A 19,154-nucleotide genomic window follows, 5' to 3' on the forward strand; every position below is an offset into this window, starting at 1 on the left:
AACAGAGCAAGACCCTATCTCAAAAAAAAAAAAAAAAAAAATTACCCATATGTGACCAATCGCTGTTTTACTCATTATGGCACAGCTCTGAACACTCTGTCACCCCAAGGCCTCTGCACCTGCTAGTCCCACCTGGAGACAGGTGAAGGCTGCAGTGAGCCGAGATGGCATCACTGCACTCCAGCCTGGGTGACAGAGCGAGACTCCATCTCAAAAAAAATAAAAAATAAAATAAAAAAATAAAAACTTGAGGCCAGGCGTGGTGGTTCCTGCTTGTAATCCCAGCACTTTGGGAGGCTGAGACAGGCGGATCACCTGAGGTTGGGAGTTCGAGGCCAACCTGACCAACATGGTGAAACCCTGTCTCTAAAAAATAAATAAATAAATAAATAAATAAAAACTTGAATTTGCTCTAAACTAAGCACTTCTTTGAATCCATGTGAATGAAGTGATGTATAGGCCCTGTATTATGTACTGTAGGTGTGAGTAATCTAGAGGTGATTTAAAGCATAGGGGATTAGCTGGGCGAAGTGGCTCACACCTGTAATCCCACCACTTTGGGAGGCCAAGGTAGGCGGATCACTCGAGGTTAGGAGTTCGAGACCAGCCTGGGCAACATGGTGAAACCCCATCCCTACTAAAAACACAGAAAAATTAGCTGGACATGGTGGTGTGTGCCTGTAATCCCAGCTACTCAGGAGGCTGAGGTTGAAGAGAGCCAAGATCACACCACAGCACTCCAGCCTGGGTGACAGAGAGCGACTCCATCTCAAAAAATAATAATAATAATTAAAGAATTAGCCCAACGTGGTGGTGTGCACTTGTAATCCCAGCTACTCGAGAGGCTGAGACAGGAGGATCGCCTGAGCCAGAGAGGTCGAGGCTACAGTGAGCCATGATCGCACCACTGCACCCCAGCCTGGCGACAGAGTGATACCTTGTTTCAAAATAAAAAAGAAAGAAAAGAAAAATAAGACAAGCATACAGATTACCACGCCCCGGGGATTCCTCCAGTGCATTACAAATATCAGGTTGATTTTTTTTTTTTTTTTCTAGACAGGGTCTTACTCTATCGCCCAGCCTGGGGTGCAGTGGCATGATCATGGCCCACTGCACTGCAGCCCCGACCTCCCGGGCTCAAGCGATCCTCCCACCTCAGCCACTGGAGTAGCTGGTACCACAGGCGTGCGCCACCATGTCCGGCTAATTTTTGTCTTTTTTGGGGGTCTCGAACTCCTGACCTCGAGTCAGGAGTCACTTGAGCCCTAGAATTCCTCAAGCGATCCTCCCGCCTAGGCCTCCCAAAGTGCTGGGATTACAGGCTTGATCCACCACTCCCAGCCTCATGAACCGAATTCTTGAAACAATCCTGGAGGGACGGGTAATTATACCCCTCATTTTACAAATGACAAAACTAGACACCGAGCCTTTCTGCAGGTTTCAAAACTAGTCAGCGGCCCGGCTGATAGAATTGACGGCAATTCAATCACTGCTCCTCGCCCGGTTCCTCTGCGCCCGGCCTTTTTCAGGCCGCCCCGCCGCGAGATTCCGGATCCCCTGTCCCACCCCGAGGACCACACCACCTTTCTTCCCCTTCAGCTGCATCTCGGGCTCCTCCATAGCGACCACGGCCTGGCAAACCGAAGAACGGGATCGGAACAGGAAGCTGGGACGGCCGCCTAAGCCTTCCCTGCGGAAACCGGATGCCGCACGACTCCAGTTCCGGTGTGAGAGGGCCCGCCCTCCCCGCTCCTGCCTTTGCCGACAGGAGAGGGGTGTGAGACCGAAGGAAGGCGGCACACCCGGGGGTGACGGGGTGAGAAGGGGGCGCGACGCCCCTGAGGCTGGTGGAGGGACACCCAGGCGGGAGAGGGGCAAGAACTCCCTTCCTTCTTGAACCCCCTTTTCCTGGAGCAGACGAGTTGGGGGAGCCCTCCATACATTACCCACTGGGCCGCATACACTCTTCTTTAGCCCTCTGCCCTGATGGAATCTCTCCCCTTGCTTATATCTGAAACCAGTGCTCGGTGGCGTAGCCAAAAGAAACTCGCACTTAGACAGAAAACTTATCAGCAAGGCACCTTTACTTCCGCAGAGGGGTGCTGCTTGCGCGTTACAATCGCAAGAGCACACCGACCAGAGGAGGGACGATTCTAACCCTAACGCACTTCCTGTTCCTGTGTCCTTCCCGTTGGCTGGGGTCCGACCTCACCATCTAAGCTGATCCCGATTAACTCTGCCAAACAGGGTACACGCGCGATTTGCGAAAAACAGAAGTGGGGGGGGGAGGTAGGATTGATTTACAACTTAGGACCGAAAAAGTTGAGTCTTTAAGAGGACTTTAGTTGTCCCAACAATTTCCCTTCTTCTGTTTTATGTATTTCTTCCTCTTCAAATTTCTTCAACAGGATTTGGCTTTGTTGTTCTTGATTATCTAGGAGCAAGAGCTTACCTAGCTGGGGAGGTGGGGAAGGTTTTTGTGAGAGCTGCTTCTATCAGCCTTTGGGTTAACCCACGAATACAAGGTATGATACAGCCGCCCACAAGGATGAGAACACCTGTAACAATGGCAAGGGAGGTAAAGATTGAGGTCACAAGTCCCGCCCATTTTCCAAACCACCTTTCCATCAGGCCCGTAAAGGGGTCGTCTTTTCCAGAGTTTTCGGCTAATTCATTTGCTAGGGTGGTAAGGCCTTGTAAAGCTTCTGTGATTGTCCTGTTGGGGGCTGTTTCATTAGGGTTAAAAGTACAACATTCGGCCGGGCGCGGTGGCTCAAGCCTGTAATCCCAGCACTTTGGGAGGCCGAGGCAGGTGGATCACGAGGTCAAGAGATCGAGACCATCCTGGTCAACACGGTGAAACCCCGTCTCTAATAAAAATACAAATAATTAGCTGGGCATGGTGGTGCGTGCCTGTAATCCCAACTACTCAGGAGGCTGAGGCAGGAGAATTGCCTGAACCCAGGAGGCGGAGGTTGCGGTGAGCCGAGATCGCGCCATTGCACTCCAGCCTGGGTAACATGAGTGAAACTCCGTCTCAAAAAAAAAAAAGTACAACATTGGGCCCTAATCATGATACAGACTCCCCCTTTTCCGGCTAACATCATGTCAAGGGCTATTCTATTTTCCCAGGCCATCTGGTTGGTAGTGCCTAATTGTTCAGCTATTCCTTTGATAGCATCTCTGGTATCATTGACAAATCGCTGATTGTAGTATATATAATTTGTCCAGTCTACATTTTTGTTTATAGTGGACCACCAGAATAAGATAGACTGGAACTCAAAGGCTATTTGGTTTCAAGCTTTGACTTCATTTGGTACAGCCGTGGGACTCCAATGTTGTCTATGTAAACACGGGGGTCAAAGGACCCATGAGGGGCTTCTCTTTTTCTTCAGGTTAATGGCTCCCTGTCTGGCTGATGAAATGCCAGGGTGAAATGGATGGCCAATTGGATCTGAGCGCAAGTGCCACTCCAGTCGCCTGGCAGTGTATCCAATATTGGTTCCCCATGATACCACCATGCATCCACTCAGGGATGGACTAGGGCCGACTGATTGGTTAGCTCTTGAAAAAGTTTAGGCCCACTACATCCCATCAGGTTTCCAAGAAATGTCAAAATTTCCCCTTGCCATGAGAGACCTGAGGTAAAACTGGCATGGAGAGCTGGAAGTAAAACAGCCCTTGGGGGCTGTCCCATAGAGCTCCTGACCTTTGCGGAAAATAGTGAAGAGTGGCGCAAGTCTTGTTTCCCCAGGCTGTGGGGTGCAGGAAGGTAGCTACCGATCAGCCCATGCCTGGGTGGTTGGCCCATCCAAGTGGGAAAGGAGCAATTTGGGTTTCTTTGCTGCACAAGCGTAACAATGGCTTTTATTTAGGGTGTAAATGGAATATTTAATCCATTCCAGCCAGGCATTTATATATATAATTTTTTTTTTTTTTTGAGAGGGAGTCTCACTCTGTTGCCCAGGCTAAAGTGCAATGGCGACATCTCAGCTCACTGCAGCCTCTGCCTCCCGGGTTCAAGTGATTCTCTGCCTCAGCCTCCCAAGTAGCTGGGACTACAGGTGCCCATCACCATGCCTAGCTAATTTTGTATTTTTAGTAGAGATGGAGTTTCACCATGTTGGCCAGGCTGGTCTCAAACTCCTGACCTCAGGTGACCTGCCCACCTTGGCCTCCCAAAGTGGATGACAGGCACGAGCCACTGCGCCTGGCTGTATTTACATCTGGATACCCAGTTTCTGTGGCTAGGGTTTGCTTCAAGTCCTTGACTTCTACTAGCTAGTTTGGTTGTCACTGGACACGAAGCGAGAAATGGTTTGATTTTGTGGGTTTGCGGAGAGGATAACAGTGGAAGATGGAGGAAGAGGAACAAAGCGCACTTCAAAGAAGCCTATAGGGTCCTCTCCAGTGACATCCGCTCCTGGGCTGCAAAAGTGCTCTAAAGTGGGTGTAGGGCGGGGTATTGACAGAGGTAAGTACCGGTTGCAATGGTGAGACTGGCAGTTGGCGGGGGTGGTCCCTTTGGCGAAGTGGAGTAGGGTTTTAGGGTGGTACACCCCTCTGAGGTGGTCTAGCCCTGATACTTGGCAGTCTATATAACATCTCCCCAAGTACAGCAAAACCACCAATGCCAGGTTCATGCCCATTCAGTGCAAGAGTCAGTTTTGTGGGCAGTGTCATTTATCCTGGAGGGACAAAGGTACTTCTCTGAAGAGGCTAGCTGTCTCTGACTTTGGAGATCCCCACAGGGCATGACAAGACAGGCGTCTAATGTAATTGTTTGTGGGGGGGTGATCGGATTACATCGATAAGATGTCCTTGAGTAGCTAAAGGAAGAAAAAGATTAAACCCCTTTGAATATGTCAGTTTGGAGGCCGTTGGTCCTGGAGTGACAATCTAGGACTTTGCAAGGGGTGGGACCTTTATTATTATATTATTTTTATTTTTATTATTTGAGATGGGGATTCACTGTGTTGCCCAGCCTGGCCTCAAACTCCTGAGCTCAGGCAATCTGCACACCTTGGTCTCCCAAAGTGCTGGGATTACAGGCGTGCGCCACAGCGCGGTGCAGCTTATTATTTTTTTAAGAGAGGGAGTGTCGCTCCTGGCCGAGGGGTGGGTCCAACCTTTTTCGGCTGTTTGAATTGTTGTTTCAGTCGTTAGGGGTACTAGGTAAGGTCCCTCCCAGGTTGGTTCGAGTTTTCCCTCTTTCCAACTTTTGATAAGAATGTGATCTCAAGGCTGGTGTTGGGAATTCGAGGGGTGGAGTTTCGCTCTGTTGCCAGGCTGGAGTGCAGTGGCGCAATCTCAGCTCACCGCAACCTCGCCTCCTGGGTTCAAGCCATTCTCCTGCCTCAGCCTCCTGAGTAGCTGGGACTACAGGCACGTGCCACCACACCCACCTAAATTTTGTTTTGGAAGAGATGGGGTTTCACCATGTTGGCCAGGATAGTCTTGATCCCTTGACCTCATGATCCACCCGCCTCAGCCTCCCAAAATGCTGAGATTACAGGCGTCAGCCACTGCACTTGGCCGAGGGGTGGGCCTATCCTTTCTCAGCTGTTTGGATTGCTGTTTCAGTGGTCAGGAGACTATGTAAGGCCCCTCCCAGGTTGCTTCCTGCTTGCCCTCTTTCCAACTTTTGATAAGGACGTGATCTCCAAGCTGGTGCTGGTGCACTGGGAATTCGAAGTGGAGTTTGCGCTAGGAGGCTTTGAGTCCCGAGAGCGGAAAGGTTAGGAGACAAACCACATATTTAGCTTTTGAGAAACTGATCTTTTGTTTCAAATGTAGGAAGGTCAGTAGTGGAATTTAGATCAGACAGCCCGTAGAGCATTTCATAAGGGGACAGGCCAAGATCTTTTTGAGGGGCAGTTCAGATTCTTAGTGAGGCAATGGGAAGGCATTTTGCCCATGGTAACTGGGTTTCCAAGACTAATCTGGCTAGATGATTTTCTTTTTGAGATGGTGTCTCACTGTCGCTAGGCTGGAGTGCAGTGACGTGGTCTCGGCTCACTGCAACCTCCACCTCCCAGTTTGAGTGATTCTCCTGCCTCAGCCTCCCAAGTAACTGGGACTACAGGCAAGTGCCACTACACCCAGGTAATTTTTTGTATTTTTAGTAGAGACAGGGTTTCCCCATGTTGGCCAGGATGGTCTCGAACTCTTGACCTCGTGATCTGCCCGCCTTGGCCTCCCGAAGTGCTGGGATTACAGGCGTGAGCCACTGGGCCCACCCAGCCTGGCTAGGTGATTTTTTAGAGTTTGATTCATTCTGTTTACCGTCCCTGATGAGGGCAGGTACCAGGGAGTGTGATATTCCCATTTTATTCCTAGTGCTTGGGTCCGCCCGTTAATGATGTGTGCAGTGATATGGGTCCCATTGTCCGAATCAATGTGCTCTATTAGTCCAAACCTGGGTATATTATGTTCCAACGGAGTTTTGACTACATTACTGGCTGTCGTGCTTGGGAAGTATGGCTTCCACCCAGTGGGTGAGATGGTCCACTATTACTAGCAAATACTTGAGACAGCCTACTGGGGGCGTTTCAGTGCAGTCACTTGGGACGCTTTGGAACGGCCTGAACCCTGGGTTTCTTCCCCTGTGAGGTTGTTTCTTTAGGGCTTATTAGATTTTCTGCACACGGGGCAACCATCCGCCACTTGCCTGGTAAGGGTCTATATCTCCACACCCATAGACTCAGGGCTGCATCGCACAGAGCTTGAGGACCCCAGTGAGTTCCTTGATGAAGTCGTGACAATACCTCCCTCATGAAGGATTTAGAGAACATTTCCCTCCCATCTGCTGGCACCCACTTCCCTCTGGGCTTTCCATAACTCCTGTTTTCTTTAGTTTCTCTTGGTCTGCTCGAGAGAAGATGGGGATCGCAGCTGGAGGGGGAAGAGCAGGGGTGAGATGGAAAATGGTGCCTCTTGGGAAGAGGCAGCTTGCTTAGCTACTTCATCTGTGAGGTTATTTCCCCGGCTTTCAAAAGATGGGTTTTTTGGTGTCTTGGGACACGGACAACCGCAATCTTGCGGTTAATTCCTTGTGGACCAAATCTTTGCCCTTACTTTTAACGAGGCCTCATTCAGTCCAGATCTTTCCAAAGGTATGGACTATTCCGAAGGCATACTTAGAGTCTGTGTAAACAGTTCCTTCCTGATTCTGCAGGGATTTTAAGGCTTGGTTTAATGCGGAGTTCACATGTTTGGGCAGACCAGTTATTTGGCATTCTTCCTGACTCCACCTCTATGAGGGTTTCCCCATTAACTACGGAGTACCCTGTGCACCTTTTTCCTTCAATGACCCGGGAGGAGCTGTCTATAAAGAGGTGGTGCCCCGTTTGGAAGGGAGTTTCGCTTAGACCCAGTCTGACTCTAGTTTAACTGATTAGATCTACGCATTGATGCTCAGGTTCTTCCTGGTTTGGATTTCCCAACAGGAAAGCAGCAGGGCTGAGTGAATTGTCAGTGGTTAGTGTTAGGTTATTCCCCTCTAATAAGATAGCTTCATATATATATATTTTGAGGCAGAGTCTCGCTCTGTCGCCCAGGCTGGAGTGCAATGGAGCGCTCTTGGTTCACTGCAACCTCTGCCTCCCAGGTTAAAGCAATTCTCCTGCCTCAGCCTCCCAAGTAGCTGGGATTACAGGTGCATGCCACCACGCCTGGCTAATTTTTGTATTTTTAAATAGAGACAGGGTTTCACCATGTTGGTCAGGCTGGTCTCGAACCCTTGACCTCGTGATCCGCCCACCTCAGCCTCCCAAAGTGCTGGGATTACAGGCAGGAGCCACTACGCCCAGCTGATAGCTTCATATTTTAAAATTCTTGAGTCAGTGAGCCATCTCCTTGCCTTCTGATTAAGAATGGTTGTGACTGGGTGAGGGACATTTACGACGAGGTTTCCCCCAAAGGTTACGCTCCTGCTTTCTTCTGTTAGCAAGGCAGTTGCTGCTACGGATTGGACACATGCGGGCCATCCACGGGTTACTGGGTCAAGAATCTCTGACAGGAAGGCTATGGGCTGCTGGTGGCCTCCGTGTTTTTGGGTGAGGACCCCTAAGGCCACTCCTTTGCTTACATTAACAAAAGGGTGGAATGGCTGCTCTGAGGGCAAGGCCAGAACAGGGGCAGTTACAAGTAGGTGTTTTAATTCTTCTACCTGTTGGATTTCTGATGGGGTCCAGAGGAGGGAGTATGGGCCTTCCTGAGTGAGTTTCTGATACACGAGCTTTGTTTTTAAGGCATAAAAGTCAATCCACAGATGACAATCGCTTCTTGGCCTTTTGGCTAAGATGAAGTGCAGATGACAGTATCCAACCACTCCTAAGAATTTCCTAAGTTCCTGCTTTGTTTTGGGGAAGGCAAAGATACGATACTTTCTATCCGTTCTGGTCCTATCTTTTGTTCACCTTGACTAATTAGGCTTTCTAGTTTTTTTGGTTTTTTTTTTTGAGACATTGTCTCTGTTGCCCAGGCTGGAGTGCGGTGCAGTGGCGCAATCTCGGCTCACTGCAACCTCCAACTCCCTGTTTCAAGCGATTCTCCTGCCTCAGCCTCCTGAGTAGCTGTGATTACAGGCACGTGCCACCATGCCCAGCTAATTTTCGTATTTTTAGTAGAGATGGGGTTTCACCATGTTGGGGCAGGATGGTCTTGATCTCCTGACCTCATGATCTGCCTGCCTCGGCCTCCCAAAGTGCTGGAATTACAGGCGTGAGCCACTGCACCAGGCTGTGTCCTATTTTACCTCAGGTTCTAGGAACTGGAGTTTGTTCTTTGAGACCCACAACCCTTGTTCCCTCAGGAAATTTAGTAAGTTAACTGAAATTGCTGTGACTTGAAGCTCGTCATCTCCTGAAATGAGCAGGACGCCTATGTATTAGAGTAGGCACATGGATGAAGGCACGCAGAAGTTCTCTAGGACTTGTTTCAAAATTTGACGAAGTTGGCCGGGCGCGGTGGCTCAAGCCTGTAATCCCAGCACTTTGGGAGGCCGAGGCGGGTGGATCACGAGGTCAAGAGATCAAGACCATCCTGGTCAACATGGTGAAACCCCGTCTCTACTAAAACTACAAAAAATGAGCTGGGCATGGTGGTGCGTGCCTGTAGTCCCAGCTACACAGGAGGCTGAGGCAGGAGAATTGCCTGAACCCAGGAGGCGGAGGTTGCGGTGAGCCGAGATCGGGCCATTGCACTCCAGCCTGGGTAACAAGAGCGAAACTCCGTCTCAAAAAAAAAAAATAAATAAATAAATAAAATAAAATAAAATTTGACGAAGTTGATTTGGGGAACTCTGTAAAACCTTGGGGCACGACTGTCCATTGGTACTGTTTTCAACCCAGGTGAGGGTCCTCCTACTCAAAGGCAAACATGTCCCGGCTGTCCTCTGCTAAAGGGCAACCCAAAAGGCATCTTTTAAATCTATCACCGTGAACCGCTGGTGGTTGTGTGGGATTCTATTGACAATGGTGTAAGGACTGGGAACAACAGGGCGGGTAGCCTGAACTATTTGGTTAATAGCCTGGAGGTCTTGCACTAGCTGGTATGACTCATCTGCCTTCCTTAAAGGCAATATCGGGGTGTTGTAAGAGGACATACAGGGTTCAAGGAGGCCGTCGTGGACAAGGCTTACTTTTTTTTATTTTTTGAGATGGAGTCTTGTCCTGTCGCCAGGCTGGAGTGCAGTGGCGCGATCTAGGCTCACTGCAATCTCTGCCTCCTGGGTTCAAGCGATTCTCCTGCCTCAGCCTCCCAAGTAGCTGGGATTACAAACATGTGCCACCACAGCCAGCTAATTTTTGTATTATTTTAGTAGAGACGGGATTTTTCACCATGTTGGCCAGGATGGTCTCGATCTCCTGACCTCACGATCCGCCTGTCTCAGCCTCCCAAAGGGCTGGGATTACAGACGTGAACCACCAAACCCAGCCCAAAGCTTTCAATTATAGGTTTTAAACCTATCCTGGCTTCCAAGGGAAGAGGGTATTGTTTTCTTTTGACTACTTCCCTGGAAGTTTTTAATTTGACGTGGATTGGAGGAACCCATAGCTTTCCTCAATTTCCTTCCTTCGACCATACATCGGGATGGATGCAGCTTTCTTCCAAAGTGGTAAGAAGGTTTAAGGAAGGAAGGAGTTTTTCCTGATTAACATAGAGGCCTATGCCTTCAATTAAATCCATTCCTCATCAATTAGTTCCTGCTTCGGGAATGAACAAGAACTTAGCAGTGACCGACTTATTCTTCTATTTGACTTTGGTTTCCTCTAGAGCTGTTGCCCAGAATCCTTCCCCTTTAACTCCTGAGACAGTGAGGTCTTGAAGCAACCCGCTTTCGAATCTTCTAATAAAGTGACTACCTCCGATTTGGGTCCCACCGTTAGATTTATGAAGGGCTCCTGGTGGGAGAGATGGAAGATGTAGAGCCCCTGACCCCGCTCTTCTTCTTCAAATGTCATGAGTGAAAGGCCTTTCTTTTCCCTCTTAAAATGTCTTGGCTTTCCACAACTGAGACATCTGTTTTCCCTTCTCCCCCTCCCTGTTCCCTGACTCAGGTTTCATCCCTTTGCCTCCTGTATAGTTTGGCAGGCAGGTACTCAGAAGGTTTACACATTCTATTTCCCTGGGCTCCCTGTTGAACAGTTCCCTGTTGGAGGATAAACAGCATCATTTTTGCTTTTTGCTTTTGCCTTTCCTCATTCCTCTGTACACATACCTTTTGGGCCTCTTAAAAGTTCCTCTATGGGACAATTTATCCAATTTTCTGTCTTTTGTAATTTCTTTGCAATGTCTGGCCAACTATTGGTGACAAAGTGGAGCTTTAACATCTTTTGTCCCAGTGGGTACTCTATGTCCTATATGAAAATCCGTATTTTCTTATCTGTTCCTTACGCCTGTTTAAGAATTCCATGGGCCCTTCATCTTTCTCTCGGTGTACATTAAATGCTCGGGAAATCATTTGGGTTGGAGGAACTGATTCCCGATTCCCTTTAATTATCGTATCTCTGAGATCTCTCATGTTTTCTTGGTGGGCTGCACTGTTGTTATCCCATTGAGGGTCCTGGGACGGGAATTTATGCTCGGCTGCAAGGTCATTTGGACCAGGGGGGTGCTCATGCTCCCCAAGTATCATAGCGGCCCTGTGGATCACGTTTCTTTTCTTTCCTGAGAATACCTAGAATAGACATTAATTCAGCCCAAGTGTAAAGCTGTGGCCCCAGAAATTGGTCAATTTGATGTTCAACTCCCAAAGGGTCATCTAACAGTGGTTTGAGTTGCTTTTTTAGATTTCTAACCTCTGAACTAGTTAAGGGGACATTTATGAAGCCAACATCTCCTCCTCCTAATGGCACTTCCCTTAAAGGAAAAGGGGCTAGGGCAGACTTGGAGGAAGAGGGGAAAGTTAAGTTTTAATATCCCTTCAGCATTGTTCTATTTCCCACTGGAGCTTTCCTGAGGAAGGGGCATATTCAGGTTGCTGTCCAGGGAGGGTGTGGGTGTCAAGGCCCATGGGGCAGAGTTATATGGGGGAGGGACTGACGGTTCAGCTTGGGACAGTGGGGTAGGTGGAGGAAGGGCTGAGTGTTTAGCTTGGGGCGCAGGGGTACAAGGCGTAGGCGAGGGAAGGCGGCCTAGAGGATCCTAGGGGATCCAGCTAGATCGTCTTTGGGGGTTTTGAGTTTGACTGCTTTTTCGTCTTTTAGGGGATACAGAAGGACAGGTCCTTGCCTCCAGCATAGAGCATAACTTATCTCCTCTTGAGAAACTGGACTTTTATCATTGACATACTGGATCAGGAGTTGGCATATCCAGTCCTCGCCGACCCAAACTTTGGCCAAAAGACCGAAGGTCTGAGGATGGGTTCCTTAGTCCAAATGAAACAGCAATTCTTCATCATCTGCTGTCTTTTCTAGTGTTTGGTCCTTTAATTATCCTTCCAGTATTTTAACATAAGGCCTAGGGGACTGTCAGGGGTAATTTTATTGTCTGCTTGGCCTTTTTATAGTCCCTGTCTTATTTGGAGTATTTCCCATCCTGGAGGTTGGTGACGTTCAATCTCTGGTATTAGATTTCTTGCATTCCCGTATCCTAGGGGCTTAAACTCCCCTTTTCTCACTGGAGGTTTTTTGCACTCTTGTGAACACTCACTTCTTCCTTATTGGCCGCTTCCTTCCAGGGAATTTTAGGTCCCCCTCAGCATTGGCCGGTCAGTATAATCCCCCCTCCACCCGCCGCCGTAAGAAGCGGCCACGGAACAAAGTCCGGACTCCGAACTCGCTTCCCGCCCAATCGCGCGTCTCACTCACACACTTTCCACTTCCAGAGACCCCGACCACCAAGGAATACCTTGTTGCCCCAACCGCGACGTTTCTTACCTTGGTCTGTGCACAGTTACCTGGTCGCGGTGGAATTCTTCAAGATCCTCCCTACTGCCCACGTTGCTGAGAGTCCGGATTTATCATCACTTCGGGCGGGACTCTGTCCTCCCCTCCTGGGGCCACCACAAGGAGGCAGTGGGACACGTCTCCCCAGGACAGATCATCGCTAGCCCCTCCCGAGGGAGAATGGGATCCCGGACGAACCCCCAAATGTGTCGGAAACGAGCGCTCGGGGTAACCAAAAGAAACCCGCACTTAGAAAAATTCTCAGCAAGGTACCGTGACTTGTGCGGAAGGGTGCCGCCGGCCTCCGACCGTCGCAGGCGCACGCGGAACAAAGCCGAAAAGGCGTTTTCGATCCGCACGCAGTTCCTGTTTCTGTGTCCTTCCCCTATTGGCTGCGGTTGGACCACACAATCTAAGCTGACCCCGATTGGCCAAGGCCTAGACTTTTCCAAACAGGGTAAACCCGCGATTTGCGAAAAACAGACGAGGCGGGGGTAGGACTGATTTACAATTTAGGACCAGAAAGTTGAGTCTTTAAGAGGAATTTAGTTGTCCCAACAGAAGGGACCCTGGTGTGGAACGGGACAGCGAAGATACCTTGCCCCTTTAAGTTCCGGGCGCCCCGCGTACTTCCCCTACTTCGTCTTCTGGAAAAAGCCCCGCCCATCTGCCCGAAGCCGGAGCCCCTCGGCTCCCTCTGGAAAAATTTGTGGGCGGGGTGAAGGCGAGCTGGCACCAGCGCACTGAAATTCCCAGAGCCCTTTAGTCCCCGCCCATTCCCTCCGTGGGGGTGGAGAGAACACGCAGGCGCAAATACCCTCCCAGGGCCCCAGCGGAAGCCACTCCCTCCCCTAAGTCTTAAAGGGCCAGAGGCAGCATTTTACTGCTCGGGCCGTTCCTCACTTTTGGGGGGCGGGGGTGCGCACGCGCAGTGAGGGAGTTCTGGGGTGGGGGTAGCGGTCGAGTATCAAGTTGCTTTCTGTCCCGGCCCAGGAAACCCGAGTGCTGAGGGTCCAGTCTCCAGCCTGCCTCCCACTATATCCATAAGAAGAGAAAAGTTTGTGACTTGGGTCCCCAAGTTTTGAGAGAACTGGGCGTTCGGCGCGGGGGGACACAAGAGGCTCGTGGGGAGGTGAGTGGATCTCCAGGATCGATTTGGGAGGTTCAGGTGCGACTGGGACGAATCGCATCGTTGTTGAGCCCTCACTCATTATGGGGACCCTCCCCAGTAACCATAGCGAATGTTTACTGAGCTCTGCCCTTAGCAGACCACTCTGATAAGCTATGTACAGACATGATTCGTTGTAGGCCTCATTTCCACATTTTGTCGAGGAGGAAACTGAGGCTCAAAGGTTAAGTCACATGCCCAAGTTCTCACGGCCAATAAATTGAGGGATTCGAACCCAGACAGCTGACCCCAGAGCCCGGGCTTTTAAACATTGCACATTGCAGGTTCTTTGGTGGTGGGAAAGGGTAGACCTCGAAAGCGGTTGGACTCTGGTTTTCGTTTCCCTGGCTCTGGTAATTAACCTTGACCTCAGTTTACCCACCCTCACAGTGCAAGGCTGGGTGTGCAGTCGGTGCCTACTTTATTATAGCTGTTGATAATTATCACCATCTCTCTCCTAATGGCACCTCCGCCAGCTTTCCCCATGGAGCCCACCCAGCCTGCAGAGGACCTCATCCTGACCCAGCAGCCCCCTGCCTCGGAACTTGGGGACCCTGAAGACCCCGGAGAGGAGGCCGCAGATGGCTCAGACACTGTGGTGCTCAGTCTCTTCCCCTGCACCCCCGAGCCTGTGAATCCTGAACCAGATGCCAGCGTTTCTTCTCCGCAGGGTAGGATACTTCCTCTGGGATTGGCCCTCTGGGATTCCATGTTAGGCCCACAAAAAGACAGAGTTTCACTTCTGTTGCCCAGGCTGGAGTGCAATGGCATGATCTCAGCTCACTGCAACCTCTGCCTCCCAGGTTCAAGCGATTCTTCTGTCTCAGTCTCCTGAGTAATTGGGATTACAGGTGCCTGCCACTACGCCTGGCTAATTTTTTTGGTATTTTTAGTAGAGATAGGGTTTCACCATGTTGGCCAGGCTGATCTCGAACTCCTGATCTCAGGTGATCTGCCTGCCTTGGCCCCCTAAAAGTGCTGGGATTACAGGCATGAGCCACCGCACCCGGCCCGTTTTGTTTTTTCTTTTTTTTTTTCCCCGAGATGGAGTTTCGCTCTTGTTACCCAGGCTGGAGTGCAATGGCGCGATCTCGGCTAACCGCAACCTCCGCCTCCTGGGTTCAGGCAATTCTCCTGCCTCAGCCTCCTGAGTAGCTGGGATTACAGGCACGCGCCACCATGCCCAGCTAATTTTTGTATTTTTAGTAGAGACGGGGTTTCACCATGTTGACCAGGATGGTCTCGATCTCTTGACCTCGTGATCCACCCGCCTCGGCCTCCCAAAGTGCTGGGATTACAGGCTTGAGCCACCGCGCCCAGCTCCGTTTTGTTTTTTGAAACAGGGTCTTGCTCTGTTACCAAGGCTGGAGTGCAGTGGTGTGATCATAGTTCACTGCAGCCTCAACTTCCTAGGCCCAAGCCATCCTCCAACCTCACTCAGCCTCCATAGTAGCTGGGACTGTAGGCATGCAACCACACCTGGCTAATTTTTTTTTTTTTTTAATTAAGAGGCAGAGTCTCACTATGTTGCCCAGGCTGGTCTTGAACTCCTGGCCTCAAGCAATCCTCCTGCCTCAGCCTCCTAAAGTGCGGAAATTACAGGCATGAGCCACCACTCCAGGCAAGGGTCTCTGTCTTTATGATCCACTAATAGGACATGTCTTCCCTCTCCATTCAGTAAGGGTTTGTTTCTTTTTTTTTTTTTTTGCAACTTTGTATGTATTTTTTTATTGTGGTAAACTATACATAACATAAAAGTTTGCCACTTAAACCAGGATTGCTGTACCATTCAGTATCAGTAAGTACATTCACAGTGTTGCATAACCATCACCTTTGGAGACGGAGTCTCGGAGTCTCGCTCTGTAGCCCAGGCTGGAGTGCAGTGGCGCAATCTGGGCTCACCGCAACCTCCGCCTCCTGGGTCCCAGTTCAAGCAATTCTCCTGCTTCAGCCTCCCAAGTAGCTGGGATTACAGGAATGAGCCACCACGACTGGCTGATTTTTTGTATTTTTAGTAGAGCTGGGGTTTCACCATGTTGGCCAGACTGCTCTTGAACTCCTGACCTCATGATCCACCCACCTTGGCCTCCCAATGTGCTAGGATTACAGGCATGAGCCACTGCACCCAGCCTATCTAGAATATTTTCATCATTCCAAAAGGAAACCCCATACCATAGCAGTCCCTCTCCATTGTCCTTCCATCCATCCCTGGCAACCAATCTGCTTCTATCTATTTAGATTTTCCTGTTCTGGGCATTTCATACCAACGGGATCATACACTATGCGGTGGCCTTTTGTGTCTGGCCCCTCTCACTCAGCATCATGTTTTCAGGGTTCATCCACGTCATAGCATGGATCAGTGCTTCCTTTCTTTTTTTTTTTTTTCTTTGAGACGGAGTCTCACTCTGTTGCCCAGGCTGGAGTGCAATGGCGCAATCTCGGCTCACGGTAACCTCCGCCTCCCAGGTTCAACCGATTCTCATGCCTCTGCCTCCCAAGTAGCTGGGATGACCGGCATGCACTACCATGCCCAGCTAATTTTTGTATTTTTTGTAGAGACAGGGTTTTGCCATGTTGCCCAGGCTGGTCTGGAACTCCTGGGCTCAAGTGATCTGCTGGCCTCCACTTCCCAAAGTGCTAGGATTACAGACGTGAGCCACAGCGCCCGGCCTTTCACACCCATTTTTAATTCTTTGAGGGTAGATAGCTAGGAATGGAATTGCCGGGTCAGATGGTCATCCTGTTTTACTTACTGAGGAACTGAGAATTTATTTTTGTTTTTATTTTTATTTTATTTATTTATTTGAGACAGAATTTCACTGTCACCCAGGCTGGAATGCAATGGCTCGATCTTGGCTCACTGCAACCTTCACCTCCCGGGTTCAAGCAATTCTCCAGCCTCAGCCTCCTGAGTAGCTGGGATTCCGCGAGCACACCACCATGCCCGACTAATTTTTGTATCTTTAGTAGAGATGGGCTTCACCATGTTGGCCAGGATGGTCTGGAACTCCTGACCTTGTGATCCGCCCGCCTTGGCCTCCCAAAGTGCTGGGGTTAGAGGCTTGAGCCACCATGCCTGGCCCTGAGGATTTATTTTTGATCGGAGTCCTAGAATATGCCTAATTCAGTTCCCTCCCAGGACCTTTGTTGCTGCCACTCCTTCTGTCTGGAATGCTCTTCCTATACTTCTTCCTATAGGTGATTTCTCCGCTCCCCTTCCCTCCTTTCTTGAGACGGAGTCCTCTTTCTTCTTGAGACGGAGTAGACAGAGTGTTGCTCTGTTGCCCAGGCCGCAGTGCAGTGACACTATCTTGACTCACCGCAACCTCTGTCTCCTGGGTTAAGGCAGTTCTCCCTCAGCCTCCCGAGTAGCTGGGATTACAGGTGTGTGCTACCACACCAGCTAATTTTTGTTTTTTTATTTTTTTTAGAGTCGGGGTTTCACCATGTTGGCCAGGATGGTCTCAATCTCCTGACCTCGTGATCCACCTGCCTCGGCCTCCCAAAGTGCTGGGATTACAGGCGTGAGCCACCGTGCCCAGTTCCTGTAACTGATGTCTTTGACTTCTTAAGATCTTGGTGGTGTCACCTTGGGGAGGCCCTCCTGTTACCGCCTCGTCTAAGAATGACTCAGTCCTGGTGCTCCCTTCTTTCTGTCCTCTGCGACCTGCTTTTAAATACTTTTTGTGTGTGTGTGTGCTGGAGCTTTGCTCTTGTCGCCTAGGCTGGAGTGCAATGGCACAATCTTGGCTCACTGCAACCTCCGCCTGCCAGGTTCAAGCGATTCTTCTGCCTCAACCTCCCCAGTAGCTGGGCTTACAGGCGTCTGCAACCACTCCCAGCTAATTTTGTGCTTTTTGTAGAAATGGTGTTTAGCCATGTTGGTCAGGCTGGTCTCAAACTCCTGACCTCAAGCGATTCACCTACCTTGGCCTCCCAAAATACTGGGATTACAGGTGTGAGCCACTGTGCCCGGCCTTAAGTTCTTTTGAACTTATTTCCACTTGAAGTTTCTTATTATTTCTCTGCCTGATGCACCTACTTGACCCTGGACTCCCTAGAGGGCAAAAACTATGTCTTGTTTGCCCAGAACACTGCTAGGCAGGGAGGAAAGAGATGCACGCTGGGTATTCAAGAGAGTAGAGTGAGTGAATGGTGGAGCCCCAGGCTCTGCCTTTTATAGCTCAAAGACCCAAGGGAGATACCAAAGGCAGTGGCATGATGGCTCACACCTGTAATCCCAGCACTTTGGGAGGCTGAGGCACAAGAGTCTCTTGAACCTAGGAAATGGAAGTTGCAGTGAGCCGAGATCGTGCCATTGCACTTCAGCCTGGGTGACAGAGCAAAACTTCATCTCAAAAAAAAAAAGGTCGGGCATGGTGGCTCACACCTGTAATCCCACCAGCGCTTTGGGAGGCCGAGGCGGGCGGATCACGAGGTCAGGAGTTTGAGACCAGCCTGACCAACATGGTGATACTCATCTCTACTAAAAATACAAAAATTATCCGGGCGTGGTGGCGGGCACCTGTAATTCCAGCTACTCGGGAGGCTGAGGGAGGAGAATCACTTGAACCCACAAGGCAGAGGTTGCAGTGAGCTGAGATCGCACCACTGCACTCCAGCCTGGGTGACAGAGCAAGACTCTGTCTCAAAACAACAACAAAAAAATGGATGGGCTTCTGTCCTGAAGCGCCAGAGACATTGACCCAGGGGAAACTGAGGCCTGTCGTGTCTCTCCCAGCAGGCGGCTCCCTGAAGCACTCCACCACTCTCACGAACCGGCAGCGGGGGAACGAAGTGTCAGCTCTGCCGGCCACCCTAGACTGTGAGTGGGCCCACGGTCCCCAACAAGGAGAGGAGTAGGAGGGTGGGAGGGCCTGTGAGGAGCAATCGTGGACAGAGGGTAAACCGAGGCACAGAGAAGCGAGGGGATGAGTGAGGACTCTGCCTCTGTCCTGCCCCAGCCCTGTCCATCCACCAGCTCGCAGCGCAGGGGGAGCTGGACCAGCTGAAGGAGCATCTGAGGAAAGGTGCGTGTCACACGCGTGTGCTGGTATGTCTGTGCCTGGCTGGTGTGTGCATATGGGTGTCCGTGCCCATCCATGACACTCACATGACCTGTGAGTGTCCACGTGCGCCTGTATCTACCTGTGTGTGTGACTGTGTCCATGTATGTCCATCAACCTATGCTCCCCTGCCGTTCCCCTGTCTAACCCCAGCCCCCCACCTCGTCCCCTTTGGCAGCCCTGGGGATAGGGGGCAGGGATGCAGCCTGGTTGGTACCACCTGCCCCTTCCCGCCAGGTGACAATCTCGTCAACAAGCCGGACGAGCGCGGCTTCACCCCCCTCATCTGGGCCTCAGCCTTTGGAGAGATTGAGACCGTTCGTTTCCTGCTGGAGTGGGTGCGTCCCAGCCCAGCTTGGGGGTTCCTGGGGACATTAGGGTGGGCTGGGGTCTTGGCTATGTCTGCTGGTGCCTTGTCTTTGAGATGTGGCTGCTGGCCGGGCGCAGTGGCTCACACCTGTAATCCCAGCACTTTGAGAGGCAGAGGCGGGCAGATCACTTGAGGTCAGGAGTTCGAGACCAGCCCAG

The 19,154-nt window shown here is 50.6% G+C and overlaps 2 protein-coding genes and 3 long non-coding RNA genes across 10 annotated transcripts in view; 2 read left to right on the forward strand and 3 right to left on the reverse strand.

Annotated features, from left to right (window-relative positions):
• BORCS8 (BLOC-1 related complex subunit 8) overlaps positions 1-1,715 on the reverse strand; it is a 28,989-nt gene extending 27,274 nt beyond the window's left edge. For all 4 annotated transcript variants that reach the window (XM_037728797.1, XM_037728798.1, XM_037728796.1 and 1 more), the window contains exon 1: positions 1,584-1,715. In XM_037728797.1, coding sequence (XP_037584725.1) covers positions 1,584-1,620 — 37 coding nt within the window. In that variant the 5' untranslated portion in view covers positions 1,621-1,715. The remainder of the gene's footprint in view (positions 1-1,583) is intronic.
• Positions 1-5,836, reverse strand: part of LOC108284582 — a 21,622-nt gene extending 15,786 nt beyond the window's left edge. Inside the window, exons 1-2 of the long non-coding RNA XR_001817275.2 lie at positions 5,826-5,836; positions 4,707-4,708 (exon numbers count right to left, since the gene is read on the reverse strand). This is a non-coding gene — a long non-coding RNA (uncharacterized LOC108284582). The remainder of the gene's footprint in view (positions 1-4,706; positions 4,709-5,825) is intronic.
• On the forward strand, positions 1,838-11,906 carry LOC119467328. Its single transcript, XR_005195870.1, has 2 exons — positions 1,838-2,525; positions 11,712-11,906. It is a non-coding gene; the product is annotated as an uncharacterized LOC119467328 (long non-coding RNA).
• LOC119467329 lies at positions 5,967-12,467 on the reverse strand. The gene is made up of 3 exons (XR_005195871.1): positions 12,384-12,467; positions 11,451-11,455; positions 5,967-5,978 (listed from the first exon to the last, which is right to left on the reverse strand). It is a non-coding gene; the product is annotated as an uncharacterized LOC119467329 (long non-coding RNA).
• The window catches only part of RFXANK (regulatory factor X associated ankyrin containing protein), a 10,608-nt gene continuing 3,881 nt past the window's right edge, over positions 12,428-19,154 (forward strand). Inside the window, exons 1-5 of one of the 3 annotated variants that reach the window (XM_017501356.2) lie at positions 12,428-12,661; positions 14,037-14,231; positions 18,302-18,385; positions 18,525-18,590; positions 18,864-18,964. In XM_017501356.2, coding sequence (XP_017356845.1) covers positions 14,045-14,231; positions 18,302-18,385; positions 18,525-18,590; positions 18,864-18,964 — 438 coding nt within the window. In that variant the 5' untranslated portion in view covers positions 12,428-12,661; positions 14,037-14,044. Of the gene's footprint in view, positions 12,662-13,193; positions 13,525-14,036; positions 14,232-18,301; positions 18,386-18,524; positions 18,591-18,863; positions 18,965-19,154 lie in introns of those variants that run through there. The other 2 variants (XM_017501359.2, XM_017501361.2) reach the window with 2 other exon arrangements.

Source organism: Cebus imitator, unplaced genomic scaffold (assembly GCF_001604975.1).
Source record: "Cebus imitator isolate Cc_AM_T3 unplaced genomic scaffold, Cebus_imitator-1.0 Scaffold280, whole genome shotgun sequence".
Taxonomy (NCBI): domain Eukaryota; kingdom Metazoa; phylum Chordata; class Mammalia; order Primates; family Cebidae; genus Cebus; species Cebus imitator.